The sequence below is a fragment of the Panulirus ornatus genome, chromosome 22 (genome assembly GCF_036320965.1).
Source record: "Panulirus ornatus isolate Po-2019 chromosome 22, ASM3632096v1, whole genome shotgun sequence".
Classification (NCBI taxonomy): domain Eukaryota; kingdom Metazoa; phylum Arthropoda; class Malacostraca; order Decapoda; family Palinuridae; genus Panulirus; species Panulirus ornatus.
In genome coordinates this window covers 6,754,782-6,781,519 of record NC_092245.1, presented here as the reverse complement: position 1 = coordinate 6,781,519, position 26,738 = coordinate 6,754,782, and the positions used below count along the sequence as shown (strand labels likewise).

Here is a 26,738-nt window from a genome sequence, read left to right as displayed (position 1 = left end):
TGGTTAGTGAGGTGATTGCAAGAGTTTTGGAAAGAGGGGTAAGTATGCAGTCTGTTGGGGGTGAGAAGGCTAGGGAAGTGAGTCAGTTGTTGTTCGCTGATGATACAGCGCTGGTGGCTGATTCAGGTGAGAAACTGCAGAAGTTTGTGATTGAGTTTGGTAAAGTGTGTAAAAGAAGAAATTTGAGAGTAAAAGTGAATACGAGCAAGGTTATTAGGCTCAGTAGGGTTGAGGGATGAGTTAACTGGGAGGTAAGTATGAATGAAGAAAAGTTAGAGGAAGTAAAGTATTTTAGATATCTGGGAGTGGACTTAGCAGCAGATGGAACCATGGAAGCAGAAGTGAGTCACAGGGTGGGGGAGGGAGCAAAGGTTCTGGAAGCATTGAAGAATGTGTGGAAAGCAAGAATTTTATCTTGGAGAGCAAAAATGGATATGTTTGAAGAAATAGTGGTTCCAACAATGTTATATGGTTGCGAGGCATTGGCTATAGATAGGGTTGTGCGGAGGAGTGTGGATTTGTTGGAAATTAATGTATGAGGACAATATGTGGTGTGGGTTGGTTTGATCGAGTAAGTAATGTAAGAGTAAGAGTTATGCGAGGTAACAAAAAGAGTGTGGTTGAGAGAGCAGAAGAGAGTGTGTTGAAATGGTTTAGACATATGGAGAGAATGAGTGAGGAAAGATTGACAAAGAGGATATATGTGTCAGAAGTGGAGGGAAGGAGAAGCAGGAGACCAAAATGAAGGTGGAAGGATGGAGTGAAAAAGATTTTGAGCGATTGGGGCCTGAACATACAGGAGAGTGAAAGGCGTGCAAGGAATAGAGTGAATTAGGACAATGTACTGGGTTGGTGAGCTGTCAATGGATTGAACCAGGGCATGTGAAGCATCTGGAGTAAACCATGGAAAGGTCTGTGGGGCCTGGAAGTGGAAAGGGAGCTGTGGTTTTGGTGCGTTACACATGACAGCTACAGACTGAGGATGAACAAATGTAGCCTTTTTTGTCTGTTCCTGGTGCTGTCTCAGTGGAAGGGGAGGGATGCTGTGTGGTGGATGGCGACGGGAATGTATGAAGGCAGCAAGTATGGATATGTATATGTGTATATATGTATATGTCTGTGTATGTATTATGCATGTGTACGCTGAAATGTATACACTTTAGGGGAGGGGGTGAGGGTTCTGGGAGCGTTGAAGAATGTGCAGAAGGCGAGAACGCTATCTCATAGAGCAAGAATGGGTATGTGTGAAGGAATAGTGGTTCCAACAATGTTATATGGTTGTGAGGCATGTACCATAGATAGGGTTGTGCAGAGGAGGGTGGATGTGTTGGAGGTGAGATGTTTAGGGGCAATATGTGATGTGAGGTGGTTTGATCGAGTAAGTGGTTAAAGGGTGGGGGAGTGTGGTTGAGAGAGCAGAAGAGGGAGAGAATGAGTGAGGAAAGATTGACAAAGGGGATATATGTGTCAGAAGTGGAGGGAACAAGAAGTGGGAGACCAAATTGGAGGTGGGGGCTGGAGTGAAAGGGATTTTGTGCTATCGGGGCCTGAACATGCAGGATGGTGAAGGCTATGCAGGGAATAGAGTGAATTGGAACAATATGGTATACCAGGGTTGACGTGCTGTCAGTAGACTGAACCATGGCATGTGAAGCTTCTGGGGTAAACCATAGAAAGTTTTGTGGGGCCTGGATGTGGAAAGGGAGCTGTGGTTTTGGTGCATTACAAATAAAAGCCAGAGACTGAGTGTGAACGAATGTGGCCTTTGTTGTCTTTTCCTAGCACTACCTCATGTGTATGCAGGGTGTGCCATTTCACGTGAGGCGGAATGGTGGCAGGAATGAATGAAATCAGGATGTATGAATATGTACATGTGTATATATATGTATATGTCTGTGTATATATATGTTGAAATGTATAGGCATGTATATGTGCATCTTTGGGCATTTATGTAGAAACATGTGTATGTTGGTGGGTTGGGCCAGTCTTTCATCTGTTTCCTTGCGCTACCTCGCTAATGCAGGAGACAGCAACAAAGTATGATAAATAAATAGATAACATTGAAATGTCTTTGTATGTATATGTGCATGTGTGGGCGTTTATGTATATACATTTGTATGTGTGTGGGTTGGGCCATTTCTTGTCTGTTTCCTTGCACTACCTCACTAACACGGGAGACGGCGGTTAAGTATAATAGAAAAAATAATGTATATGTATGTATACATTGAAATGTATGTGTATGTATATGTGCGTGTGTGGGTGTTTATGTATGTACATTTGTATGTGGGTGGGTTGGGCCATTCTTTGTCTGTTTTCTTGCGCTACCTCGCTAACGCGGGAGACAGTGATTAACTATAATAGAAAAAAATATGTATATAGACATACACAGACATACATATTTACATATACTTCCATGCCTTCATCAATTCTCAGCACCATCCTGCCCCACAGGAAACAGCATCGCCACCCTCTGCGTCAGCAAGGTAGTTCCGGGAAAACTGACAGAAAAAAAGCAACATTTATTTACACACAGTCTCTACTTGTCATGTGTAATGCACCTAAACCGCAACTCACTATCCACATCCAGGCCTTACAGACCTTTCCATGGTTTACCCCAGACATTTGATATGCCCTGGTTCAGTCCACTGACATCACGTGGACCCCAGTATACCACGTCATTCCAAATCACTATTCCTTGCATGCCTCTCACCTTCCTGCATGTTCAGGCCCCGATCACTCACATATATCCTATTTGTTAACCTTAACTCAATCATTCTATTCATGTATCCAAACCATTTCAAGACACCCTCTTCTGCCCTCTCAACCACACTCTTTTTATTACTACACATCTCTCTTACCCTTTCATTACTTACTCAATCAAACCACCTCACACCACATAATGTTCTCAAACATTTTATTTCCAACACATCCATCCTCTTCCATACAACCCTATCTTTAGCCCATGGCTTACAGTCATATAATATTGTTGGAACTACTATTCTCTCAAACATACCCATTTCATTCTCTGAGATAATGTCTCTCTTTCCACACATTCTTCTTCACTTCCAGAACCTTCGCCCCCTCTCCCAACCTATGACTTGCTTCCACTTCCATGATTCCATTCACTGCTAAGTCCACTCCCGGATATTGAAAACACTTCACTTCCTCCACTTTTTCTCCATTCAAACTCGCTTCCCATCTAACTTGTCCCCCAACTCTACTAAACCTAATAACTTTGTTCTTATTCACATTTACTTTCAACATTCTCCTTTCACACACTTTTCCAAACTCAGTCACCAATTTGTGCTGTTTCTCACTAGAATCAGCCACCAGTGCTGTATCATCGGCAAACAACTGACGCTGCCCAGGCCCTCTCATCCTCAGCAGGCTGCATACTCATCCCTCTCAAAAAACTCTTGCATTTATCTCCCTAATCAACCCATACATAAACAAATTAGACAGCCATGGGGATATCACACACCCCTGCCGCAGACTGACTATCACTGGGAACCAATCACTCCTCTGTTCCTACTGGTACACATGCTTTGCACCCTTGATAAAAACTTCTCACTGCTTCCAGCAGCTTGCCTCCTACACCATATACTCTTATACTTTCCACGAAGCATCTCTATCAACCGTATCATATGCCTTCTCCAGATCCTTAAATGCCACATGCAAATCCATCTGTTTCATAAGTATTAATCACACATTCTTCAAAGGAAACACGTGATCCGCACATCCTCTACCACTTCTGAAACCATACTACTCCTTCCCAATCTGATGCTCTGTACATGCCTTCACCCTCTCAATCAATACCCTCCCATAAAATTTTCCAGGAATACCCAACAAACTTGTCTCTGAAGTTTGAACACTCGCCTTAATCCCATTACCTTTGCACAGTGGCACTATACATGCATTCTGCCAATCCTCAACACTTCGCCATGATCCATACATACATTGAATATCTTTACCAACCAATCAACAACACGTGCATTCCCTTTCTTAATGAATTCAGCTGCAATACCATCCAAACCCGTTACCTTGCGAGATTTCATCTTCTGCAAGGCTTTCTGCAAGGCTTTCACCACCTCTTCTCTCTTAACCAAACCACTCTCCCTGACTCTCTAACTTTGCACACCATCCCAACCAAAACACCCTACTCTGCCACCCTATCATCAAACACATTCATCAAACCTTCAAAATACTCACTCTAACTCCTCACTTCATCACTGCCTGTTATCACTCCCACCCTTGCCCCCTTCAATGATATTCCCATTCGTTCTCATCTTACGCATGTTATTTACCTCCTAAAACATCTTTTTATTGTCCATACTTCTTAAAAGGCCCTTAATTGACATATGTCTGTGAATTTATAATTCCATTTTACTTCCTGATCTTTTCGTATCTCTTCATTTCTTACTTTTATGTTTTACATATTCCTTTGATCTGGTGGAAAGTCCTCATTTTATCAGACTGTACTTTTCATTTTAGTGATGAAAGCCCATGCTTTGCAGCCATATTTAAGATGTTGTAGTATAATTTTGTGGAACTTGTTTGTGGTTGGTAGTCTGCTTTTTGTACATTTTGCACAACAGCTAAAGATTAGATTTGTGCAAATGAAGCCATTGTACATTTGTATCTTTTTTACCATGCTTTAAGTGTGAAGGTCAGTTAGATATAAAAAGAAAATTTTGTGATTAGATTATAGTGTTGGTTTTATTTTTGACACATTGATCATGTAGATAGGGAAACTAATGTTAACAAGTTTATTGCATAGCTTTTTGTCATTTATTGCACCCTAATTTCACAGCTTTGTACTTAGAAGGTCCAAGATATTTGAATGATTGCACCTGCTCAAGGATTTTTTCTTTTTCTGTCATATCTTTTCTCCTCCTTTCTCCAGGATACCAACAATACTTCTGATTTTAAGGCATTTAAAACAAAACTCTTGAAGTATGTTACACCTTGAATATAACATGATCCAGAGGCCTTCTCCTGGATTTGCAACAATTTCTACATCATCTACGTATGCAGGAGTTTGTGAAATCAGATTTTTAATAAGAGTTATGTGAAAGCTCTCCTATTGTTTTAAAACTTAATGATGATATAATGCATTCCAGCTTTGTGCTGCTTTTTACCTTAGGCCATAAGTCTTCACTTGCCAGCAGTCATAGAGCACTTGTACTTTAATATGAAACTCCAATGATGATTTACTTTGATTTTCAGGTGTATTGTCTGTGTCTGTATCTCTGACACCTGTTCTCAACCGGAACTCCATCTAGGTTACGTCCACAGTAATGGAGTTTCCATAACTAGTGAACATAGTGCCACATTTTAGCCATGAGGGCTTAACCCTTAACAGGCTACTGGCGGAGGGCAACTCTGGTGCAGTGTTTGCAGAGGTTCATACCTTATGTTCGTGCGGACTACTTCTACCTAATACCCATGCCTAAAGTTTCTACCTAATGCTCACACCTACTACTTCTATCTACTGTTCCTACCGTTTTGCCAAAAGTTAGAGCTAGCGCATAATGCTCACTACGGGAAACTCTAGAGTTACAAAGAATGAGCTGTGTGAGTTAAGTTTTGTCAAGTGATATGTATGACAGAAAGAGATTCTATGATTGTGGATGGAATGCCAGTAGTCCATGTGTGGGTGAGGCAGAAAGAAGAGACAGCTGCTTGTGGATGGAATGGCAGTAGTCCATGTGTGGGTGAGGCAGAAAGGACAGCTGCTTGGGTCAGAGGAGTTCAGCTTGACAACCACTGAAGTTCTGGCTCACTGTGCAGCTGTTACTGATCCTCCTGATGCCCAGGCAGGTAATACTGGTAGCATACCACCCTGGTCATTGGCTGCCTACCAAGTACTACCTGTTAGATGTATTGAATTAAGTTTATCAAAGAATTTCCCAAGTTTAAGTCTTGATACTCTTTCAAACACTTTCCAAATCCAAAAAGCACAAATATGTAGTGATATCAGTGTCATATGACTTAATTATCATCTTAAGGTTGAAATTTAAATTTACTGTGCTTTTTTATCTTAGAAGTTAGTTAGCATTCCCTAAGTCTTAGTTTAGTAATGTATTCATATTAACAATATGTCAAAGGAAGGAAAATGCTCTGAAATTGTAACATTTGGTTGTATTCCTTTCTGTATGTATTGGGCAGATGATTGCCTTTTTCCACTCCTCCAGTACTCTCTCCAGTGGCTGGACAATGTGAACCTTTTTTAATCCATATGGTCAGTGCCTCCTCCTAAGATTTATGAGTTTCAGCTGGTAATTTATCACGACCATTTTGTTGACTGTAGTTTGAACTTTAGCAGCTGTTGTAATAGGTGCTCTATCATTATTTTACCTGTTGAGAAATACACCCACTCCTTACTTTAATACCTTTATTTAGATATTTCTTTGTGTAAGACCAGAGTCACCATTTGTTTCGGTGTTGTATTAGTCACTCCATATACAATATATGATTCTTAAGGAAATGTACTTAGTGTTGACATTGGATTTCTTAAGAATACTTGCAAATGGATGGTATTCCATGTGTGGCAAGGTGGCGATGGGAATGAATAAAGGCAGACGGTGTGAATTGTGTGCATGGGTGTATATGTATGTGTCTGTGTGTGTATATATATGTGTACATTGAGATGTATAGGTGTGTGTGTTTGCATGTGTGGACGTGTATGTATGTGCATGTGTATGGGGTGGGTTGGGCCATTTCTTTCATCTGTTTCCTTGCGCTACCTCGCAAACACGGGAGACAGCGACAAAGCAAAATAAATAAGAAATAAATATACTTGCAAATGGAGGGGTTTTGCATTGAGCATGGTGATGGTAATGGTGGGAAGTGGCTAGTTTGATAGAAATAAGCACTCTAATCTTTTTATTACGCTACTTAACGTTTTTAGAATTTTCTTGTATTTCAATTTGAAGCATAAGACTTTTGCTTACAACTGCGGCATAGTTAAGAGAAAATAAGCATAAGCAGTACAAAAATATGTTTTATAATTACATTGTAACATACTACCATAATGAAAAGTATAATCTTTCTTTTCAGAATTGTGTGTTGAAAAAGGGGCTTGGACCAAACTAGACTATAAAGCCAAGTTTGATTGCTCTGTTGATAAAGTCAAAGACACTGCAGAGCGTATCCATGTTGATGATGTTTCAACAGAAGAATTTATAGAGCGATATGAAAAGCCTTATAAACCTGTCGTTATAAAGGGAATAACTGAACATTGGAAAGCTAACTACAAATGGACTTTAGAGGTGAGAGAATTTATTTTTCTCTACTTTTAAGTGCTGTAATCTAATGCAGTATTTGAAATATATTGTATGGGTCTTTCTGTTACATATCATATTTCAGTGGTTTGAGCTAAGAATACAAGTATAAAGTACATAATATATTTATAATGATCTCATTTTATCTACATATGATTGTTGTTGAGGTGGTATGAATGTTGAAATTGATCTCTTTTCACTAATAAACTGAGTGTGCAGATTGAAAAAGTGAAAGTTCCTGTTCATCTGTTATATACTGGGCATGCTTAGATGTGAGTAATGTTTAGAAGCTATTTTTACCTAATCCACAACATGGACTGGAATAGAGCATTGTTAGATAGATAAATGTACAGTAATTTTAATCTTGGTCTTCATTAACATCATTTTTGATATTTATATCATAAAGTAAAGCCTTGTAATAATCTGAAGTATAGGAAAATCTTAGTAATCCAACCATGGGTAATTAGAATTTTTTTCTTTAAAGGCTTCAGTCATGGACAGAAGTCCACATCAAGGCTGGGCCATAAAGTATAGAAAGAATTATGAAAAGGAAGAGGGAAAGACAAAGGAAAGTATTTACAAATTTTGGAGGAAGTGAAAATTCTGTCATTTAAAATGTGCCAGGTCATAGTTATTGGGAAAGACATGAGAAGGTAGAGAGTTCCAAAGCTTCGACATGTAGGGGAAGCAGCAGTTATCAAAATAGCCCTTCTTGAGTTGCCAATGGCCACACAGTAATCATACATATATTAGCAACATATTAATGATTACAAAAAATTGGATTAGTTATGGTTACAAACAGAGCCAAAGCTTTTATGTAAACTGCCTCTATTTACTTAATTTTTTTCATCTAATTGTCTGATGCATATGTGTTGATATTACTAGTATATTTTCTCGTCTTTTTTTTATATATGCTTGTTTGCCATCTCCCACATGTGCATGGTGGCACCAGGAACACTTAGAGAAAGGGCCACATTCGCTCACATCCATTCTCTGGTTGTCATGTGAAATGCTTTGAAACCACAGCCCCTTATCCAAAACCAAGTTCCACAGACCTGTATTTGGTTTCCCCTGGCCACTTGCTTCAATCCATTGGCAAGATGTTGCCTCATGCATACCACATTGCTCTAATTCAGTGTATCTCATGCATGCCTTTCACCCCTCCGCATGTTCAGGCCCTGAGCACTCAAGATCTTATTCATTCCATATTTCCATCTCCCGTTCAGTATCCCTCTTCTCTATGACCCCTCCACTTCTGACACATGTATCCCCTTCCACAACCTATCCTCACCCATTCTTTATGTATATCCAAACCATTTCTGCATACTCTTTTTAGCTCTTTCATGTATACGTTCTCATTACCACACCTCTCTTTTACCCTATCACTACCAGTCAACCTTCATCACAGTACATATTGTCCTCAAACATTTCATTTCCAACACATTCACCCTTTTCCATACATTTTCATCTGTGACCCATGCTTCACATCCATACAGCATAATTGGGGCTATTTTACTCTCAGACAAATCCATTTTCATCTTACCAGATAGACCAGATAGTGGCTTATCTTTCCACACATTCCTTAGTGCTCCCAGAACCTTCACCCCATCACCCATTTTGTGGCTCACATCTTCCTCCTTGGTTTCATTTGTTGCCATGATCACTCCTTGGCATCTAAAACACTTCACTTCCTCCAAATTTTCTCCTTTCAGTTTCACCCCAGCTAACTTTTCTCTGTGCACTGCTAAACCTAATAACTTTGCTTTGCTTTTATTCACATTTACTGTCAGTTTTCTCCTTTCTCACAATCCCAAACTCAGACACCAACTTCTGCAGTTTCTCAGTAAAATCAGCCACCAGTGCTGTACCATCAGCAAACAGCAGCTGATTCATTTTACAGGCTCCCTCGCTCCCTCGCCCTGTACAGACTGCATACTTGTATATTATTGTTAATATTTTTTCATACTTGATCACTGTTTCTCATGTCAGCAATGTAGCACCAAGAACAAAGAAAGATTGCATTTGCTCATATCTAGTCTCTTGCTGTCATGTGTATTTCACAGAAAGCACAGCTCCCTATCCACAACCAGGCCCCACAGACCTTTCCATGGTGTACTCTGGCTGCTTCACATGCCCTTGTTCAGTCTTTTGACAGCACATATACACCCGTACACCAAATTATTCCAATTCACTCTTATTTCATGCATACGTTTCACCCTCATGCATGTTCAGGTTCCAATAATTCAAAATGTTTTTCACTCCATCCTACTATTTCCAATTTAATCTACCTCTTCTCCTTGTGTCCTATACTTCCAACAGTATATCCTCTTTGTTAATCTCTCCTCATTCATTCTCATTTCCATACCATGTCAGCACACCCGCTCCAGCTCTCTCAACCACACATTTTATTACCACACCTCCCTCTTCCCCTTTCACTACTCACTCAATCAAACAACCTCACACCACATAATGTCCTCAGACATTATATTTCTAATACATTCATGCTTGTCCACACATCCTTATCTGTAACCAATACCTTGCATCCATATAACATTGTTAGGACTTCAGACACACCCATTTTTGCCTTTCCAGACAAAATCCCTCTTTCCACACATTTTTATTTGCTTTGAAGAATGTGTGCAAGAAATACTTAGAAAGACAGGTGGATATATATGTAGCATTTATGGATCTGGAGAAGGCATGTGATAGGATTGATAGAGATGCTTTTTGAAAGGTCTTAAGAGTATATGGTGTGGAAGGTAAGCTGCTAGAAGCAGTGAAAAGTTTCTACCAAGGATGTAAGGCATGTGTACAGGAAGGAAGAGAGGAAAGTGATTGGTTTTCAGTGAAGGGCGGTTTGTGGCAGGGGTGTGTGATGTCCCCATGGCTGTTTGATTTGTTAATGGATGGGGTAGTTAAGGAGGTAAATGCAAGACTTTTGGAGAGTGGGCCAAATATGCAGTCTGTTGTGAATGAGAGGGCTTGGAAAGTGAGTCAGTTGTTGTTTGCTGATGATACAGCTCTAGTCACTGATTCAAGTGAGAAACTGCAGAAGTTGGTGACTGACTTTGAAAATGTGTGTGAAAGGAGAAAGTTGAGAGTAAATGTGGATAAGAGCAAGGTTATTAGGTTCACTAGGGCTGAGGGACGAGTTGACTGGGATGTAAGTTTGAACGGAAAAAAATTGGAGGAAGTGAAGTGTTTTAGATATCTGGGAGTGGACTTAGCAGTAGATGGAACGATGGAAGTAGAAGAGAATCACAGGGTGGGGGAGGGGGCAAAGGTTCGTGGAGCAACGATGAATGTGTGGAAAGAGAGAACGTTATCTTGGAGAGCAAAAATAGTATGTTTGAAGGAATTGCAGTTCCAACAATGTTGTATGGTTGTGAGGAATGGTCTATGGATAAGGTTGCATGGAGAAAGATAGATGTGTTGGAAATGAAATGTTTGAAGACAATATGTGGTGTAAGGTGGTTTGATTGAGTAAGTAATGAGAGGGTAAGAGAGATGTATGAAAATAAAAGTAGTGTGGTTGAGAGAGAAGAGGGTGTGTTGAAATGGTTTGAACATATGGAGAGAATAAGTGAGGAAAGATTGACAAAGAGGATATATGTGTCAAAGGTGGAGGAACAAGAAGTGGGAGACCAAGTTGGAGGTGGAAGGATGGAGTGAAAAAGATTTTGAGCAATTGGGGCCTGAACATACAGGAGGGTGAGAGGTGTGAAGGAATTAAGTGAATTGGAACGATGTGGTATTCCGGGGTCAACATGCTGTCAGTGGACTTAACCAGGACATGAGAAGTATCTGGAGTAAACCATGGAAAAGTCTGTAGGGCCTGGATGTAGACAGAGAGCTATGGTTTTGATGCATTACACATGACAGCTAGAGACTCAGTGTGAATGAAAATATCCTTTTTGTCTGTTTTCATGGTGCTACCTCGCTGAAGCAAGGGGTAGCATTGCTGCTTCCTGTGGTGGTGGGTAGTGACAGGAATGGATGAAGGCAAGGAAGTCTGGATATGTACATGTGTATATATGTATATGTCTGTGTATGTGTATATATATATATGAATGTATATGTGCATGTATGGGGAGGTGATAAAAAGTAGTGGTGATGTGAAAAGATGGAGTGAGTATTTTGAAGGTTTGTTGAATGTGTTTGATGATAGAGTGGCAGATATAGGGTGTTTTGGTCGAGGTGGTGTGCAGTGTGAGAGGGTTAGGGAGAATGATTTGGTAAACAGAGAATTTATTTATATATTTTATTTATTTTGCTTTGTCGCTGTCTCCCGCGTTAGCGAGGTAGCGCAAGGAAACAGACGAAAGAAAGGCCCGACCCACCCACATACACATGTATATACATACACGTCCACACACGCAATTATACATACCTATACATCTCAATGTACACATATATATATACACACACAGACATATACATATATACACATGTACATAATTCATACTGTCTGCCTTTATTTGTTCCCATCGCCACCTCGCCACACATGGAATAACAACCCCCTCCCCCCTCATGTATGCAAGGTAGCGCTAGGAAAAGACACCAAAGGCCCCATTCGTTCACACTCAGTCTCTAGCTGTCATGTAATAATGCACCGAAACCACAGCTCCCTTTCCACATCCAGGCCCCACACAACTTTCCATGGTTTACCCCAGACGCTTCACATGCCCTGGTTCAATCCATTGACAGCACGTCCACCCCGGTATACCACATCGTTCCAATTCACTCTATTCCTTGCACACCTTTCACCCTCCTGCATGTTCAGGCCCTGATCACTCAAAATCTTTTTCACTCCATCTTTCCACCTCCAATTTGGTCTCCCACTTCTCCTCGTTCCCTCCACCTCTGACACATACATCCTCTTGGTCAATCTTTCCTCACTCATTCTCTCCATGTGACCAAACCATTTCAAAACACCCTCTTCTGCTCTCTCAACCACATTCTTTTTATTTCCACACATTTCTCTTACCCTTACATTACTTACTCGATCAAACCACCTCACACCACATATTGTCCTCAAACATCTCATTTCCAGCACATCCACCCTCCTGCGCACAACTCTATCCATAGCCCACGCCTCGCAACCATACAACATTGTTGGAACCACTATTCCTTCAAACATACCCATTTTTGCTTTCCGAGATAATGTTCTCGACTTCCAAACATTCTTCAAGGCTCCCAGAATTTTCGCCCCCTCCCCCACCCTATGATTCACTTCCGCTTCCATGGTTCCATCCGCTGCCAGATCCACTCCCAGATATCTAAAACACTTTACTTCCTCCAGTTTTTCTCCATTCAAACTTACCTCCCAATTGACTTGACCCTCAACCCTACTATACCTAATAACCTTGCTCTTATTCACATTTACTCTTAACTTTCTTCTTTCACACACTTTACCAAACTCAGTCACCAGCTTCTGCAGTTTCTTACATGAATCAGCCACCAGCGCTGTATCATCAGCGAACAACAACTGACTCACTTCCCAAGCTCTCTCATCCACAACAGACTGCATACTTGCCCCTCTTTCCAAAACTCTTGCATTCACCTCCCTAACAACCCCATCCATAAACAAATTAAACAACCATGGAGACATCACACACCCCTGCCGCAAACCTACATTCACTGAGAACCAATCGTACACATGCCTTACATCCTCGATAAAAACTTTTCACTGCTTCTAACAACTTGCCTCCCACACCATATATTCTTAAAACCTTCCACAGAGCATCTCTATCAACTCTATCATATGCCTTCTCCAGATCCATAAATGCTACATACAAATCCATTTGTTTTTCTAAGTATTTCTTACATACATTCTTCAAAGCAAACACCTGATCCACACATCCTCTACCACTTCTGAAACCACACTGCTCTTCCCCAATCTGATGCTCTGTTCATGCCTTCACCCTCTCAATCAATACCTTCCCATATAATTTACCAGGAATACTCAACAAACTTATACCTCTGTAAACAGAGAAGAGGTAGTAAAAGCTTTCCGGAAGATGAAAGCCGGCAAGGCAGCGGGTTTGGATGGTATTGCAGTGGAATTTATGAAAAACGGGGGGTGACTGTATTGTTGACTGGTTGGTAAGGCTATTTAATGTATATATGACTCATGGTGAGGTGCCTGAGGATTGGCAGAATGCTTGCATAGTGCCATTGTACAAAGGCAAAGGGGATAAAAGTGAGTGCTCAAATTACAGAGGTATAAGTTTGTTGAGTATTCCTGGGAAATTATATGGGAGGCTATTGATTGAGAGGGTGAAGGCATGTACAGAGCATCAGATTAGGGAAGAGCAGTGTGGTTTCAAAAGTGGTAGAGTATGTGTGGATCAAGTGTTTGCTTTGAAGAATATATGTTAGAAATACTTAGAAAAACATATGGATTTGTATGTAGCATTTATGGATCTGGAGAAGGCATATGATAAAGTTGATAGAATGCTCTGTGGAAGGTGTTAAGGATATATGGTGTGGGAGGTAAGTTGCTAGAAGCAGTGAAAAGTTTTTACCTGAGGATGTAAGGCATGTGTACATGTAGGAAGAGAGGAAAGTGATTGGTTCTCAGTGAATGTTGTTTTGCGGCAGGGGTGTGTGATGTCTCCATGGTTGTTTAATTTGTTTATGGATGGGGATGTTAGGCAGGTGAATGCAAGAGTTTTGGAAAGAGGGGCAAGTATGCAGTCAGTTGTGGATGAGAGAGCTTGGGAAGTGAGTCAGTTGTTGTTCGCTGATGATACAGAGCTGGTGGCTGATTCGGGTGAGAAACTGCAGAAGCTGGTGACTGAGTTTGGTAAAGTGTGTGAAAGAAGAAAGCTGAGAATGAATATGAATAAGAGCAAGGTTATTAGGTATGGTAGGGTTGAGGGACAAGTCAATTGGGAGGTAACTTTGAATGGAGAAAAACTTGAGGAAGTGAAGTAATTTAGATATCTGGGAGTGGATTTGGCAGCGGGTGGAACCATGGGAGCAGAAGTGAATCATAGGGTGGGGGAGGGGGCGAAAGTTCTGAGAGCATTGAAGAATGTGTGGAAGTCGAGAACGTTATCTTGGAAAGCAAAAATGGATATGTTTGAAGGAATAGTGGTTCCAACATTGTTATATGGTTGCGAGGCCTTTTACCCTCCTTACTCGATCAAACCACCTCACACCACGTATTGTCCTCAAACATCTCATTTCCAACACGTCCACCCTCTTCCGCACAACTCTGTCTATAGCCCACTGCTTCCATGGTTCCATCCGCTGCCAAATCCACTCCCAGATATCTAAAACACTTCACTTCTTCCAGTTTTCCTCCATTCTAACTTACTCTCAGCTTTCTTCTTTCACACACTTTACCAAACTCAGTCATCAGCTTCTGCAGTTTCTCACCCAAATCAGCCACCAGCGCTGTATCATCAGCGAACAACAACTGACTCACTTCCCAAGCTCTCTCATCCACAACAGACTGCATACTTGCCCCTCTCTCCAAAACTCTTGCATTCACCTCCCCAACAACCCCATCCATAAACAAATTAAACAACCATGGAGACATTGCACACCGCTGCTGCAAACCAACATTCACTGGGAACCAGTCACTTTCCTCTCTTCCTACTCATACACATGCCTTACATCCTTGGTACAAACTTTTCACTGCTTCTAGCAACTTGCCTCCCACACCATATATTCTTAATACCTTCCACATAGCATCTCTGTCAACTCTATCATATGCCTTCTCCAGATCCATAAATGCTTCATACAAATCCATTTGTTTTTATAAGTATTTCTCACATACATTCTTCAAAGCAAACACCTGATCCACACATCCTGTACCACTTCTAAAACTGCACTGCTCTTCCCCAATCTGATGCTCTGTACATGCCTTCACCCTCTCAGTCAATACCCTCCCATATAATTTCACAGGAATACTCAACAAACTTATAGCTCTGTAATTTGAACACTCACCTTTATCCCATTTGCCTTTGTACGATGGAACTATGCAAGCTTTCTGCCAATCCTCAGGCACTTCACCATGAACCATACATACACTGAATATCCTCACCAACCAGTCAACAGCACAGTCACCCCCTTTTTTAATATGTTCCAATGCAGTCCCATGTGTATTGTGTATATGAAAGTTAAAATACAAAGAGAGGAGGGTTTCTAGCTCCCTGCTCCTGTCCCCTTTAGTCACCTTCAGCGACACGCGGGGAAGGCGTGGGAAGTGTTCTTTCTCCCTTATTCCCCTTTCTAAAAGGGGAAACAGAAGGAGTCATGCGGGGATTGCTAATCCTCCTCGAAGGTTCAGATTAGGGTGTCTAAATGTGTGTGGATGTAACCAAGATGAGAAAAAAAAGGAGAGATAGGTAGTATGTTTGAGGAAAGGAACCTGGATGATTTGGCTCTGAGTGAAACGGAGCTCAAGGGTAAAGGGGAGAAGTGGTTTGGGAATGTCTTAGGAGTAAAGTCAGGGGTTGGTGAGAGGACAAGTGCAAAGGAAGGAGTATCACTACTCCTGAGGCAGGAGTTGTGGGAGTATGTGATAGAGTGTAAGAGAGTAAACTCTAGATTGATAAGTATGTGATAGAGTGTAAGAGAGTAAACTCTAGATTGATATGGGTAAAACTGAAAGTAGATGGAGAGAGATGGGTGATTATTGGTGCTTATGCACCTGGTCATGAGAAGAAAGATCATGAGAGGCAAGTGTTGTGGGAGCAGCTTTGATGCATGAGACCAGGTTATAGTGATGGGTGATTTAAATACAAAGGTGAGTAATGTGGCAGTTGTGGGTATGATTGGTGTACATGGGGGTGTTCAGTGTTGTAAATGGAAATGGTGAAGAGCTTGTATATTTTGTGTGCTGAAAAAGGACTGGTGATTGGGAATACCTGGTTTAAAAAGAGAGATATACATAAGTATACATGTATGTGATTATTATACGAAAGTGCACTTGGGAACTTTTCGTGTTTCATTTTCCCTATGGACTCATAGGAACATAAGTATACATATGTAAGTAGGAGAGATGGATAGAGAGCATTACTGGATTACATGTTAATTGGTAGGTGCATGAAAGAAAGACTTTTGGATGTTAATGTGCTGAGAGGGGCAACTTTATTGATGTCTGATCATTATCTTGTGGAAGCAAAGGTGAAGATATGTAGAGGTTTTGAGAAAAGAAGAATGTTGGGGTGAAGAGAGTGGTGAGAGTAAATGAGTTTGGAAAGGAGACTTGTGTGAGGAAGTACCATGAGAGATTGATTGCAGAATGGAAAAAGGTGAGAGCAAGTGACGTAAGGGGAGTAGGGGAGGAATGGGATGTATTTAGGGAAGCAGTGATGGCTTGTGCAAAAGATGCCTGTGGCATGAGAAAGGTAGGAGGTGGGCAGATTAGAAAGGGTATTGAGTGGTGGGATGAAGAATTAAGATAGTGAAAGATAAGAGAGAGGCATTTGGACGATTTTTGCAGGAAAATTGTGCAAATGACTGGGAGATGTGCCAAAGAAAGAGGCAGAAGGTCAAGAGAAAGGTGCAAGAGGTGAGAAAGAGGGCAAATGAGAGTTGGGGTGAGAGAGTATCATTAGATTTTAGGGAGAATAAAAAGATGTTTTGGATTGAGGTAAATAAAGTGCGTAAGACAAGAAAACAAATGGGAACAGCGATGAAGGAGGCAAATGGGGAGGTGATAATAAGTAGTGGTGAAGTGAAAGGGAGGTGGAGTGAGTATTTTGAAGGTTTTTTTGAATGTGTTTGATGATAGAGTGGCAGATATAAGGTGTTTTGGTTGAGGTGGTGTGGGAAGTGAGAGGGTCAGGGAGAATGATTTGGTAAACAGAGAAGGGGTTGTGAAAGCTTTGCGGAAGATGAAAGCCTGGAAGGCAGCAGGTTTGGATGGTATTGCAGTGGAATTTATAAAAAAAAAAGGGGGGGGGGGACTGTGTTGTTGACTGGTTGGTGAGGATATTCCATGTATGCATGGCTCATGGTGAAGTGCCTGACGATTGGTGGAATGCATGCGTAATGCCATTGTACAAAGGCAATGGGGATAAAGGTGAGTGTTCAAATTACAGAGGTATAAGTTTGTTGAGTATTCCTGGGAAATTATAGGGGAGGGTATTGATTGAGAGGGTGAAGGCATGTACAGAGCATCAGATTGGGGAAGAGGTTTCAGAAGTGGTAGAGGATGTGTGGATCAGGTGTTTGCTTTGAAGAATGTCTGATAAATACCTAGAAAAACGAATGGATTTGTATGTAGCACATATGTATCTGGAGAAAGCATATGATAAGAGTTGATAGAGATGCTCTGTGTAAGGTATTAAGAGTACATGTTGTGGGAGGCAAGTTGCTAGGAACAGTGAAAAGTTTTTATCAAGGATGCAAGGCATGTGTATGAGTAGGAAGAGAGGAAAGTGATTGGTTCATAGTGAATGTCGGGTTGCAGCAGGGGTGCGTGATGTTTCCATGGTTGTTAATTTGTTTTTGGATGGGGTTGTTGGGGAGGTGAATGGAAGAGTTTTGGAGAGAGGGGCCAGTATGCAGTCTGTTGTGGATGAGAGGGCTTTATAAGTGAGTCAGTTGTTGTTTGTTGATACAGCGCTGGTGGCTGATTCGGGTGAGAAACTGCAGAAGCTGGTGACTGAATTTGGTAAAGTGTGTGAAAGAAGAAAGCTCAGAGTAAATGTAAATAAGAGCAAGGTTGTTAGGTACAGAAGGGTTGAGGGACAAGTCAACTGGGAGGTAAGTTTGAATGGAGAAAAACTGGACGAAGTGGAGTGTATTAGATATCTGGGAGTGGATTTGGCAGCAGATGGAACCATGGAAGCGGAAGTGAGTCACAGGGTGGGGGAGGGGGAGAATGTTGTGCGAGTGTTGAAGAATGTGCGGAAGGCGAGAACATTATCTTGGCAAGCAATAATTGGCAAGTTTGAAGGAATAGTGGGTCCAACAGCATTATATGGTTGTGAGGCGTGGGCTATCAATTGGGTTGTTCGGAGGAGGGTGGATCTGTTTGAGATGAGATGTTTGAGGACAAAATGTGGTGTGAGATGGTTTGATCAAGTAAGTAATGAAAGGGTAAGAGAGATGTGTGGTAATAAGAAGAGTGTAGTTGAGAGAGCAGAAGAGGGTGTATTGAAATGGTTTGGTCACATGGAGAGAATGAGAGAGGAAAGATTGACAAATTGGATATATGTGTCAGAGGTGGAAGGAACGAGGAGAAGTGGGAGACCAAATTGGAGGTGGAAGGATGGAGTGAAAAACATTTTGTGCGATTGGGGCCTGAACATGCAGGAGGGTGAAAGGTGTGCAAGGAATAGAGTGAATTGGAACGATGTGGTATACTGGGGTCGACGTGCTGCCATTGGATTGAACCAGGGCATGTGAAGCATCTGGGGTAAACCATGGAAAGTTTTGTGGGGCCTGGATGTGGAAAGGGAGCTGTGGTTTTAGTGCATTATACATGACAGCTAGAGACCTGAGTGTGAACGAATGTGGCCTTTGTTGTCTCTTCCTAGCACAACCTCGCGCACGTGCGGGGGTAGGAGAGTGTCATTTCATGTGTGGCTGGAATGAATAACGGCAGGAGGCATGAATTATGTACATGTGTATATATGTATATGTCTGTCTATGTATATGTACACAGGGGTGAAAGAATACTTCCCACGTATTCCCTGCGTGTCGTAGAAGGCGACTAAAAGGGTAGGGAGCGGGGGGCTGGAAATCCTCCCCTCTCTTTTTTTTTTTCCAAAAGAAGGAACAGAGAAGGGGGCCAGGTGAGGATATTCCCTCAAAGGCCCAGTCCTCTGTTCTTAACGCTACCTCGCTAATGCGGGAAACGGCGAATAGTTTGAAAAAAAAAAAAATACATTGAAATGTATAGGTTTGTATGTGGACATGTATGTATATGCATGTGTATGTGGGTGAGTTGGGCAATTCTTTCTTCTGTTTCCTTGGGCTACTTCGCTAATGTGGAATACAGCAACAAAGTATAATGAATAAAAAGAATTAAAATATAAATGTGGCAAGGCAGCGGGTTTGGATGGTATTGCTGTGGAATTTAATAAAAAAGTTGTTGACTGGTTGGTGAGGATATTCAATGTATGTATGGCTCATGGTGAAATGCCTGACGATTGGCAAAATGCATGCATAGTGCCATTTGTACAAAGGCAAAGGGGATAAAGTTGAGTGTTCAAATTACAGAGGTATAAGTTTGTTGAGTATTCCTGGGAAATTATATGGGGGGGTTATTGATTGAGAGGGTGAAGACATGTACAGAGCATCAGATTAGGGAAGAGCAGAGTGGTTTCAGAAGTGGTGCAGGATGTGTGGATCAGGTGTTTGCTTTGAAGAATGTATGTAAGAAATGCTTAGAAAAACGAATGGATTTGTATGTAGCATATATGGATCTGGAGAAGGCATATGATAAGAGTTGATAGAGATGCTCTGTGGAAGGTATTAAGAGTATATGGTGTGGGAGGTAAGTTGCTAGAAGCATTGAAAAGTTTTTATCAAGGATGTAACGCATGTGTGCAAGTAGGAAGAGAGGAAAGTGATTGTTTCCTAGTGAATGTCGGGTCGCAGCAGGGGTGCATGATGTCCCCATGGTTGTTTAACTTGTTTATGGATGAGGTTGTTAGGGAGGTGAATGGAAGAGTTTTGGAGAGAGGGGCCAGTATGCAGTCTGTTGTGGATGAGAGGGCTTTAGAAGTGAGTCAGTTGTTGTTCGCTGATGATGCAGCGCTGTTGGCTGATTCGGGTGAGAAACTGCAGAAGCTGGTGACTGAGTTTGGTAAAGTGTGTGAAAGAAGAAAGCTGAGAGTAAATGTGAATAAGAGCAAGGTTATTAGCTTCAGTAGGGTTGAGGGACAAGTCAGTTGGGAAGTAAGTTTGAATGGAGAAAAACTGGAGGAAGTGAAGTAATTTAGATATCTGGGAGTGGATTTGGCAGCAGATGGAACCATGGAAGCAGAAGTGAATCATATGGTGGGGGAGGGGGTGAAGTTTCTGGGAGCCTTGAAGAATGTGTGGAAGGTGAGAACATTCTCTCAAAGATCAAAAATGGGTATGTTTGAAGGAATAGTGGTTCCAACAATGTTTTATGGTTGCAAGGCATGGGCTATAGATAGGGTTGTGCAGAGGAGGGTGTATTTGCTGGAAATGAGATGTTTGAGGACAGTATGTGGTATGAGTTGGTTTGATCGAGTGAATGAAAGGGTAAGAGATGTGTGGTAATAAAAATTGTGGTTGAGAGAGCAGATGATGGTGTATTATAATGGTTTTTTCACATGGAGAGAATGAGTGAGGAAAGATTGACAAAGAGGATATATGTGTCAGAGGTGGAGGGAACGAGGAGAAGTGGAAGACCAAATTGGAGGTGGAAGGATGGAGTGAAAAAGATTTTTAGCGATTCGGGCCTGAACATACAGGAGGGTGAGAGGCGTGCAAGGAATAGATTGAATTGGAACAATGTGGTATACCAGGGTCGATGTGCTGTCAATGGATTTAACCAGGGCATGTGAAGTGTCTGGGGTAAACCATGGAAAGTTTAGTGGGGCCTGGATGTGGAAAGGGAGCTGTTTTTTTGGTGCATTACACATGACAGCTAGAGACTGAATGTGAATGAATGTGGCTAGCTTGTGCACACACGGGGGGGAGGAGGTGCCATTTCATGTGTGGCAGGGTGGCGACAGGAATGGATGAAGGCAGCAAGTATTAATATGTACATGTGTATATATGTATATGCCTGTGTATGTATATGTATGTATACGTTGAAATGTATAGGGCGTGTATGTATATACATGTGTATGGATGTGGGTTGGGCCATTCTTTCGTCCATTTCCTTGCGCTACCTCGCTATCACAGGAGACAGCAACAAAGTATAATAGTAATAATAAATACATAAATGCCAATACATGTGCATATACAGACATATACATATCAACATATACAAATATAATACACCTACACAGACATATACATATATACACATGTATATATTCATACTTGCTTGCCTTCATCCATTCGTGGCACCACCCTATCCCACAGGAAACAGCATTGCTACCCACCCCTCTTCAGCGAGGTAGCACCAGGAAAACAGACAAAAAAGGCCACGTTCATTCACAATCAGTCTTTAGCTGTCATGTGCAATGCATCAAAACTACAGCTCCCTATACATATCCAGGCCCCTCAGACCTTTCCATGGTTTACCCCAGACATTTCACATTGATAGCACTTTGACCCCAGTATACCACATCGTTCCAGTTTACTCTATTCCTTTCATGCCTCTCACCCTCCTGTATGTTCAGGCCCTGATTGCTCAAAATCTTTTTCACTCCATCCTTCCACCTTTAGTTTGGTCTTCCGCTTCACCTTGTTCCCTTCACCTCTGACACATACATCCTCTTTGTCAACCTTTCTTCATGCATTCTCTCCATAAGTTCAAACCATTTCAACACACCCTCTTCTGCTCTCTCAACCACACTATTTTTATTAGCAAACATTTCTCTTACCCTTTCATTACTTACCCGATCAAACCACCTCACACTGCAAATTATCCTCAAACATTTAATTTCTAACACATCCACCCTCCCCCGTACAACCCTATCTATAGCCCATGCCTCACAGTCATATAATATTGTTGGGACTACTATTCCTTCAAACATACCCATTTTTTCTCTCCAAGATAATGTTCTCTCTTTCCACACATTCTTCATTGCTCCCGTAACGTTTGCCCCCTCTCCCATTCTGTGACTTACTTCTACTGCCTTTGTTCCATTTGCTGCTAAGTCCACTCCCAGATATTTAAAACACTTCACTTCCTCCATTTTTCTTCAAACTTTAATCCCAACTAACTTTTCCCTCAACCCTGCAGAGCCTAATAATAAGCTTGCTCTTATGCACATCTACTCTCACTTTCTCTTTTCACATACTTTTCCAAACTGTCACCAATTTCTGCAGCGTCTCTTGAATCAGCCACGAGTGCTGTATCACTGGTGAACAACAAATTACTTCTTTCCCAGGCCCTCTCATCACCAACTGACTCCATACTTGCCCCTCTCTCCAAAACTCTTGCATTTACCCTCCTCACAACCCCTTCCATAAACAAATTAGACGACCATGGAGACATCACACACCCCTGCGGCAGACAGACTTTCACTAGGAACCAGTCTTTCTCCTCTCTTCCTGCTCATACACATGCCTTACATCCTTGATAAAGACTTTTCACTGCTTCTAGCAACTTACCTTCTACACCATATACTCGTAAGACCTTCCGCAAAGCATCTCTATCAACCCTCTCATATGCCGTCTTTAGATCCATAAATGCTACATACAAATCGATCTGTTTTTCTAAGTATTTCTCACGTACATTCTTCAAAGCAAACACCTGATCCACACATCCTCTACCAGTTCTGAAACCACACTGCTCCTCCCTAATCTAATAATGCTCTGTATATGCCTTCACCCTCTCAATCAGTACCCTTCCAAACAATTTTCCAGGAATACTCAGCAGAGTCATGCCTGTGTAGTTTGAACACTCACTTTTATCCCCTTCGTCTTTGTACAGTGGCACTATACATGAATTCTGCTAATTCTCAGGCAGTTTACCATGATCCATACATACATTGAATATTCTTACCAACCAGTCAACAGCAGTCACCCTCTTTCTTAATAAATTCAACTGCAATACCATTCAAACCCGCTGCCTTGCCGGATTTCATCTTCTACAAGGCTTTCACCACCTCTTCTCTCTTAACCGAACCAATTTCTGCGACCCCTCTTACTGTGCACACCATCCTGACCAAAGCGCCCTATATCTGCCACTTTATCATCAAACACATTTAACAAACCTTCAAAATACTCCATCTCCTCCTTACTTCATCACGATCTGTTATCACTTCCCTTCTTGCCCCCTTCACTGATGTTCCCAATTTTTTCTCATGTCTTACACACATTATTTACCTCCTTCCAAAACATCTGTTTATTCTCCCTAAAGTTTAGTGATGCGCTCTCACCCCAACTCTCATTTGCCCTTTTTCAACCCTTGCACTTTCCTCTTGACCTCCTGCCTCTTTCTTTTATACATCTCCCAGTCATTTGCCCTTCTTCCTTGTAAGTCTCATACAAATGCCTCTCTTTTCTCTTTCACTAATGACTTCTTCCCACCACTCACAACCCTTTCTAATCTGCACACCTCCGACTTTTCTCATGCCACATGTATCTTTTGCACATGCCATCTATGCTTCCCTAAATGCATCCCATTCCTCACCCACTCCCCTCACAAGATTGCTCTCAACTTTTGCCATTCTACACTCAATCTCTCCTACCACTTCCTCTCTCAGATCTCCCTTCCAAGCTCATTCACTATCACCACACTCTTCTCCCCGACATTCTCTCTTCTTGTTTGAAAACCTCTACAAATCTTCACCTTCGCCTCCACAAGATAGTGATCAAACATCCCACCATTTCCCCCTCGCAGCATATGAACATCCAAAAGTCTCTCTTTTACACGCCTAACAATTAACATGTAATCCAATAATGCCCTTTGACCATTTCTCTTACTCACATACATATACTTATGTATTTTTTTTTTTTTTTTTTTTTTTCAAACTATTCGCCATTTCCCGCGTTAGCGAGGTAGCGTTAAGAACAGAGAACTGGGTCACTGAGGGAATATCCTCACCTGGCCCCCTTCTCTGTTCCTTCTTTTGGAAAATTAAAAAAAATTGAGAGGGGAGGATTTCCAGCCCCCCGCTCCCTCCCCTTTTAGTCGCCTTCTACGACACGCAGGGAATACGTGGGAAGTATTCTTTCTCCCCTATCCCCAGGGGATATCTCTGTTTAAACCAGGTATTTCCAGTCACCACTCTCTTTTAGCACACAAATCTACAAGCTCCTCACCATTTCCATTTACATCACTGAATACCCCATGTACACCAATTATACCCTCTGCCACATTACTCACCTATGCATTCAAATCACCCATCACTAATACCCAGTCCCATGCGCCAAAGCTGCTGACACACTTACTCAGCTGCTCCCTGAATACTTGCCTCTCATGATCTTTCTTCTCTTGACTAGTTGCATAAGCACCAATAATCACCCATCTCTCTCCATCCACTTTCAGTTTTACCCACATCAGTCTAGAATTTACTTTCTTACACTCTTGTCACACACTCCCACAACTCCTGTTTAAGGTGTAGTGCTACTTCTTCCTTTGCTCTTGTCCTCTCACCAACCCCTGACTTTACTCTCAAGACTTTTCCAAACCAGTCCTCCCCTTTACCCTTTAGCTTTGTTTCACTCAGAGCCAGAACATCCAGGTTTCTTTCCTCTGCCTTGCTGGATTTCTTCTTCTACAAAGCTTTCACTACCTCTTCTCTCTTAACCAAACCATTCTCCCTGACCCTCTTGCTTTGCAAACCACCCAGACCAAAACACCCTGCACCTGCTACTCTGTCATGAAACACATTCAATAAACCTTCAGAATCCTTACTCCATCTCCTCACTTCATCACTGCCTGTTATTACTTACCCCCTTGCCACCTTCACCGATGTTCCCATTTGTTCTTATGTCTTACATACTTTATTTACCTCCTTCCAAAACATCTTTTTATTCTCTTTAAAGTTTAATGATACTCTCTCACCCCCAACTCTCATTTGCCCTCTTTTTTAACTCTTGCACCTTCCTCTTGACCTCCTGCCGCTTTCTTTTATACATCTCCCAGTAATTTGCACTCCTTTCTTGCAAGTATCATCCAATTGCCTCTCTTTTTTTCTTTCACTAACAACTTTACTTCTTCATCTCACCACTTTTATTATGTGATAATGCATTAGTACCCTGTTCGAGTTTATTGGCAGTTGATTGGGTGGTTATTGTTGATTACTTCTCGATTCAGGCCCTTTGGGCTCTTGTCTGCTTACTACTGTAGAAGGCTAACTCACCCTCCCTCACCACCATCACCACACTCTTTCATCCTGGCCACCGCACCCTTCCTCACCAACACCACCTTCTCCCATCCATTGCTACCACAAAACCTCCTTCCCTGACCATTGCACCCTCCGTCAACACCACTACCACTCCCTCCCTCCCTGGCCACCAAACCTTCCCATATCACCACCACTCCCTTCCTACTTGGCCACCAAGCATTGAATAACAGAATGGCATTTTTCATTGGCTTCACCCACTAACCCCACCATTTTTCTTCTTCATCTCCCATATTGCTAGCACAACCTACCTGTTACACACTAACATATTTCTCCAATCACATATAACACCAGTAGCCTGCAGTTTTTTTTCTTGCCAAAGAAATGGATGAATTATGTGCTGCTGTGTATGGTTGTCATATGTCTAGCAGCTTTACCCTTCATCTGCAACTGTGTATGGGGGTTAGTTGTCATGCATTTGGCAGCTTTCTTCTTATATATACCAATAAACAGACATAGGACCATATTTTATGGTATAGAAGTATATTTTCTGTGTAGTCTGACATTCAGACAAGTTTATAAGGAAGCTGTGAAGCTATTGTATATTTTGCTACATTAGAATTGAATGTCATAATCACCCTCATTTTCTTTCTTTCTCAGAGACTTGCTAAGAAATATCGAAATCAGAAATTCAAGTGTGGAGAAGACAATGAGGGCTATAGTGTAAAGATGAAAATGAAGTATTATATACAATACATGAAGACATCAGAAGATGATAGTCCTCTGTATATTTTTGATAGTAGCTTTGGTGAGGTAAGTATATAGACTTTTTGTACCGTAGTTTTAATTGGTAAACATGTATTTATCATTTAACCTATTCACTGTCACAAGAAAAGCTGCCTGCCTTATTTGACGTGTCAGGCTGTTTTCTGAAAAAGAAAAAGAATTATATTGTGAATGTTAGTGCACTAAGCAAAAATGATTAAACAATCTGCATTGTGCAATGAATATGAGTGAAATAAAAGAGTCTGCCGTATGTGTCACTTAGGATCCAAATGATGGAAATGTGATGCATTTTACATCACACCCAAACTCTTTTTCATGCTTGTTCACCATTTCCCACATGAGTGAAATAGTACCAGAAACAGATGAGTAAAAGCTGCATTTGCTCACATCCATTCTCTAGCTGTTATTTGTGATGTGCTGAAACCACAGCCCCATATCCACAGCCAAGCCCCACGAACCTTGCCATGTTTACAATAAAATCTTTTTGTCATCCTGTTTTTAGTCACACAGTTTTTTGATGCATTTGTTCATAAGAAATTGCTCTACAGTATTGTGTACTCCAAATAGTAAATTATATTTCATTTATTATGCTTGATCACTGTTTTCCATGTCAGCGAGTTAGTGCCAGGAAACAGCTGAACACCCCATCCGCTCATATACACACATACATACATAAATGCCCAAACACATTTATATTCATACATATACATATTCCTATGAGTCCGCGGGGAAAATGAAACACAAAAAGTTCCCAAGT

The 26,738-nt window shown here is 41.5% G+C and overlaps 1 protein-coding gene across 1 annotated transcript in view; it reads left to right on the top strand.

Moving 5' to 3' along the window:
- Positions 1-26,738, top strand: part of JMJD6 (Bifunctional arginine demethylase and lysyl-hydroxylase PSR) — a 122,700-nt gene that overhangs the window by 35,780 nt on the left and 60,182 nt on the right. The window contains exons 2-3 of the mRNA XM_071675981.1: positions 7,060-7,271; positions 25,856-26,008. Of these exons, the coding sequence (XP_071532082.1) occupies positions 7,060-7,271; positions 25,856-26,008 (365 nt within the window). The remainder of the gene's footprint in view (positions 1-7,059; positions 7,272-25,855; positions 26,009-26,738) is intronic.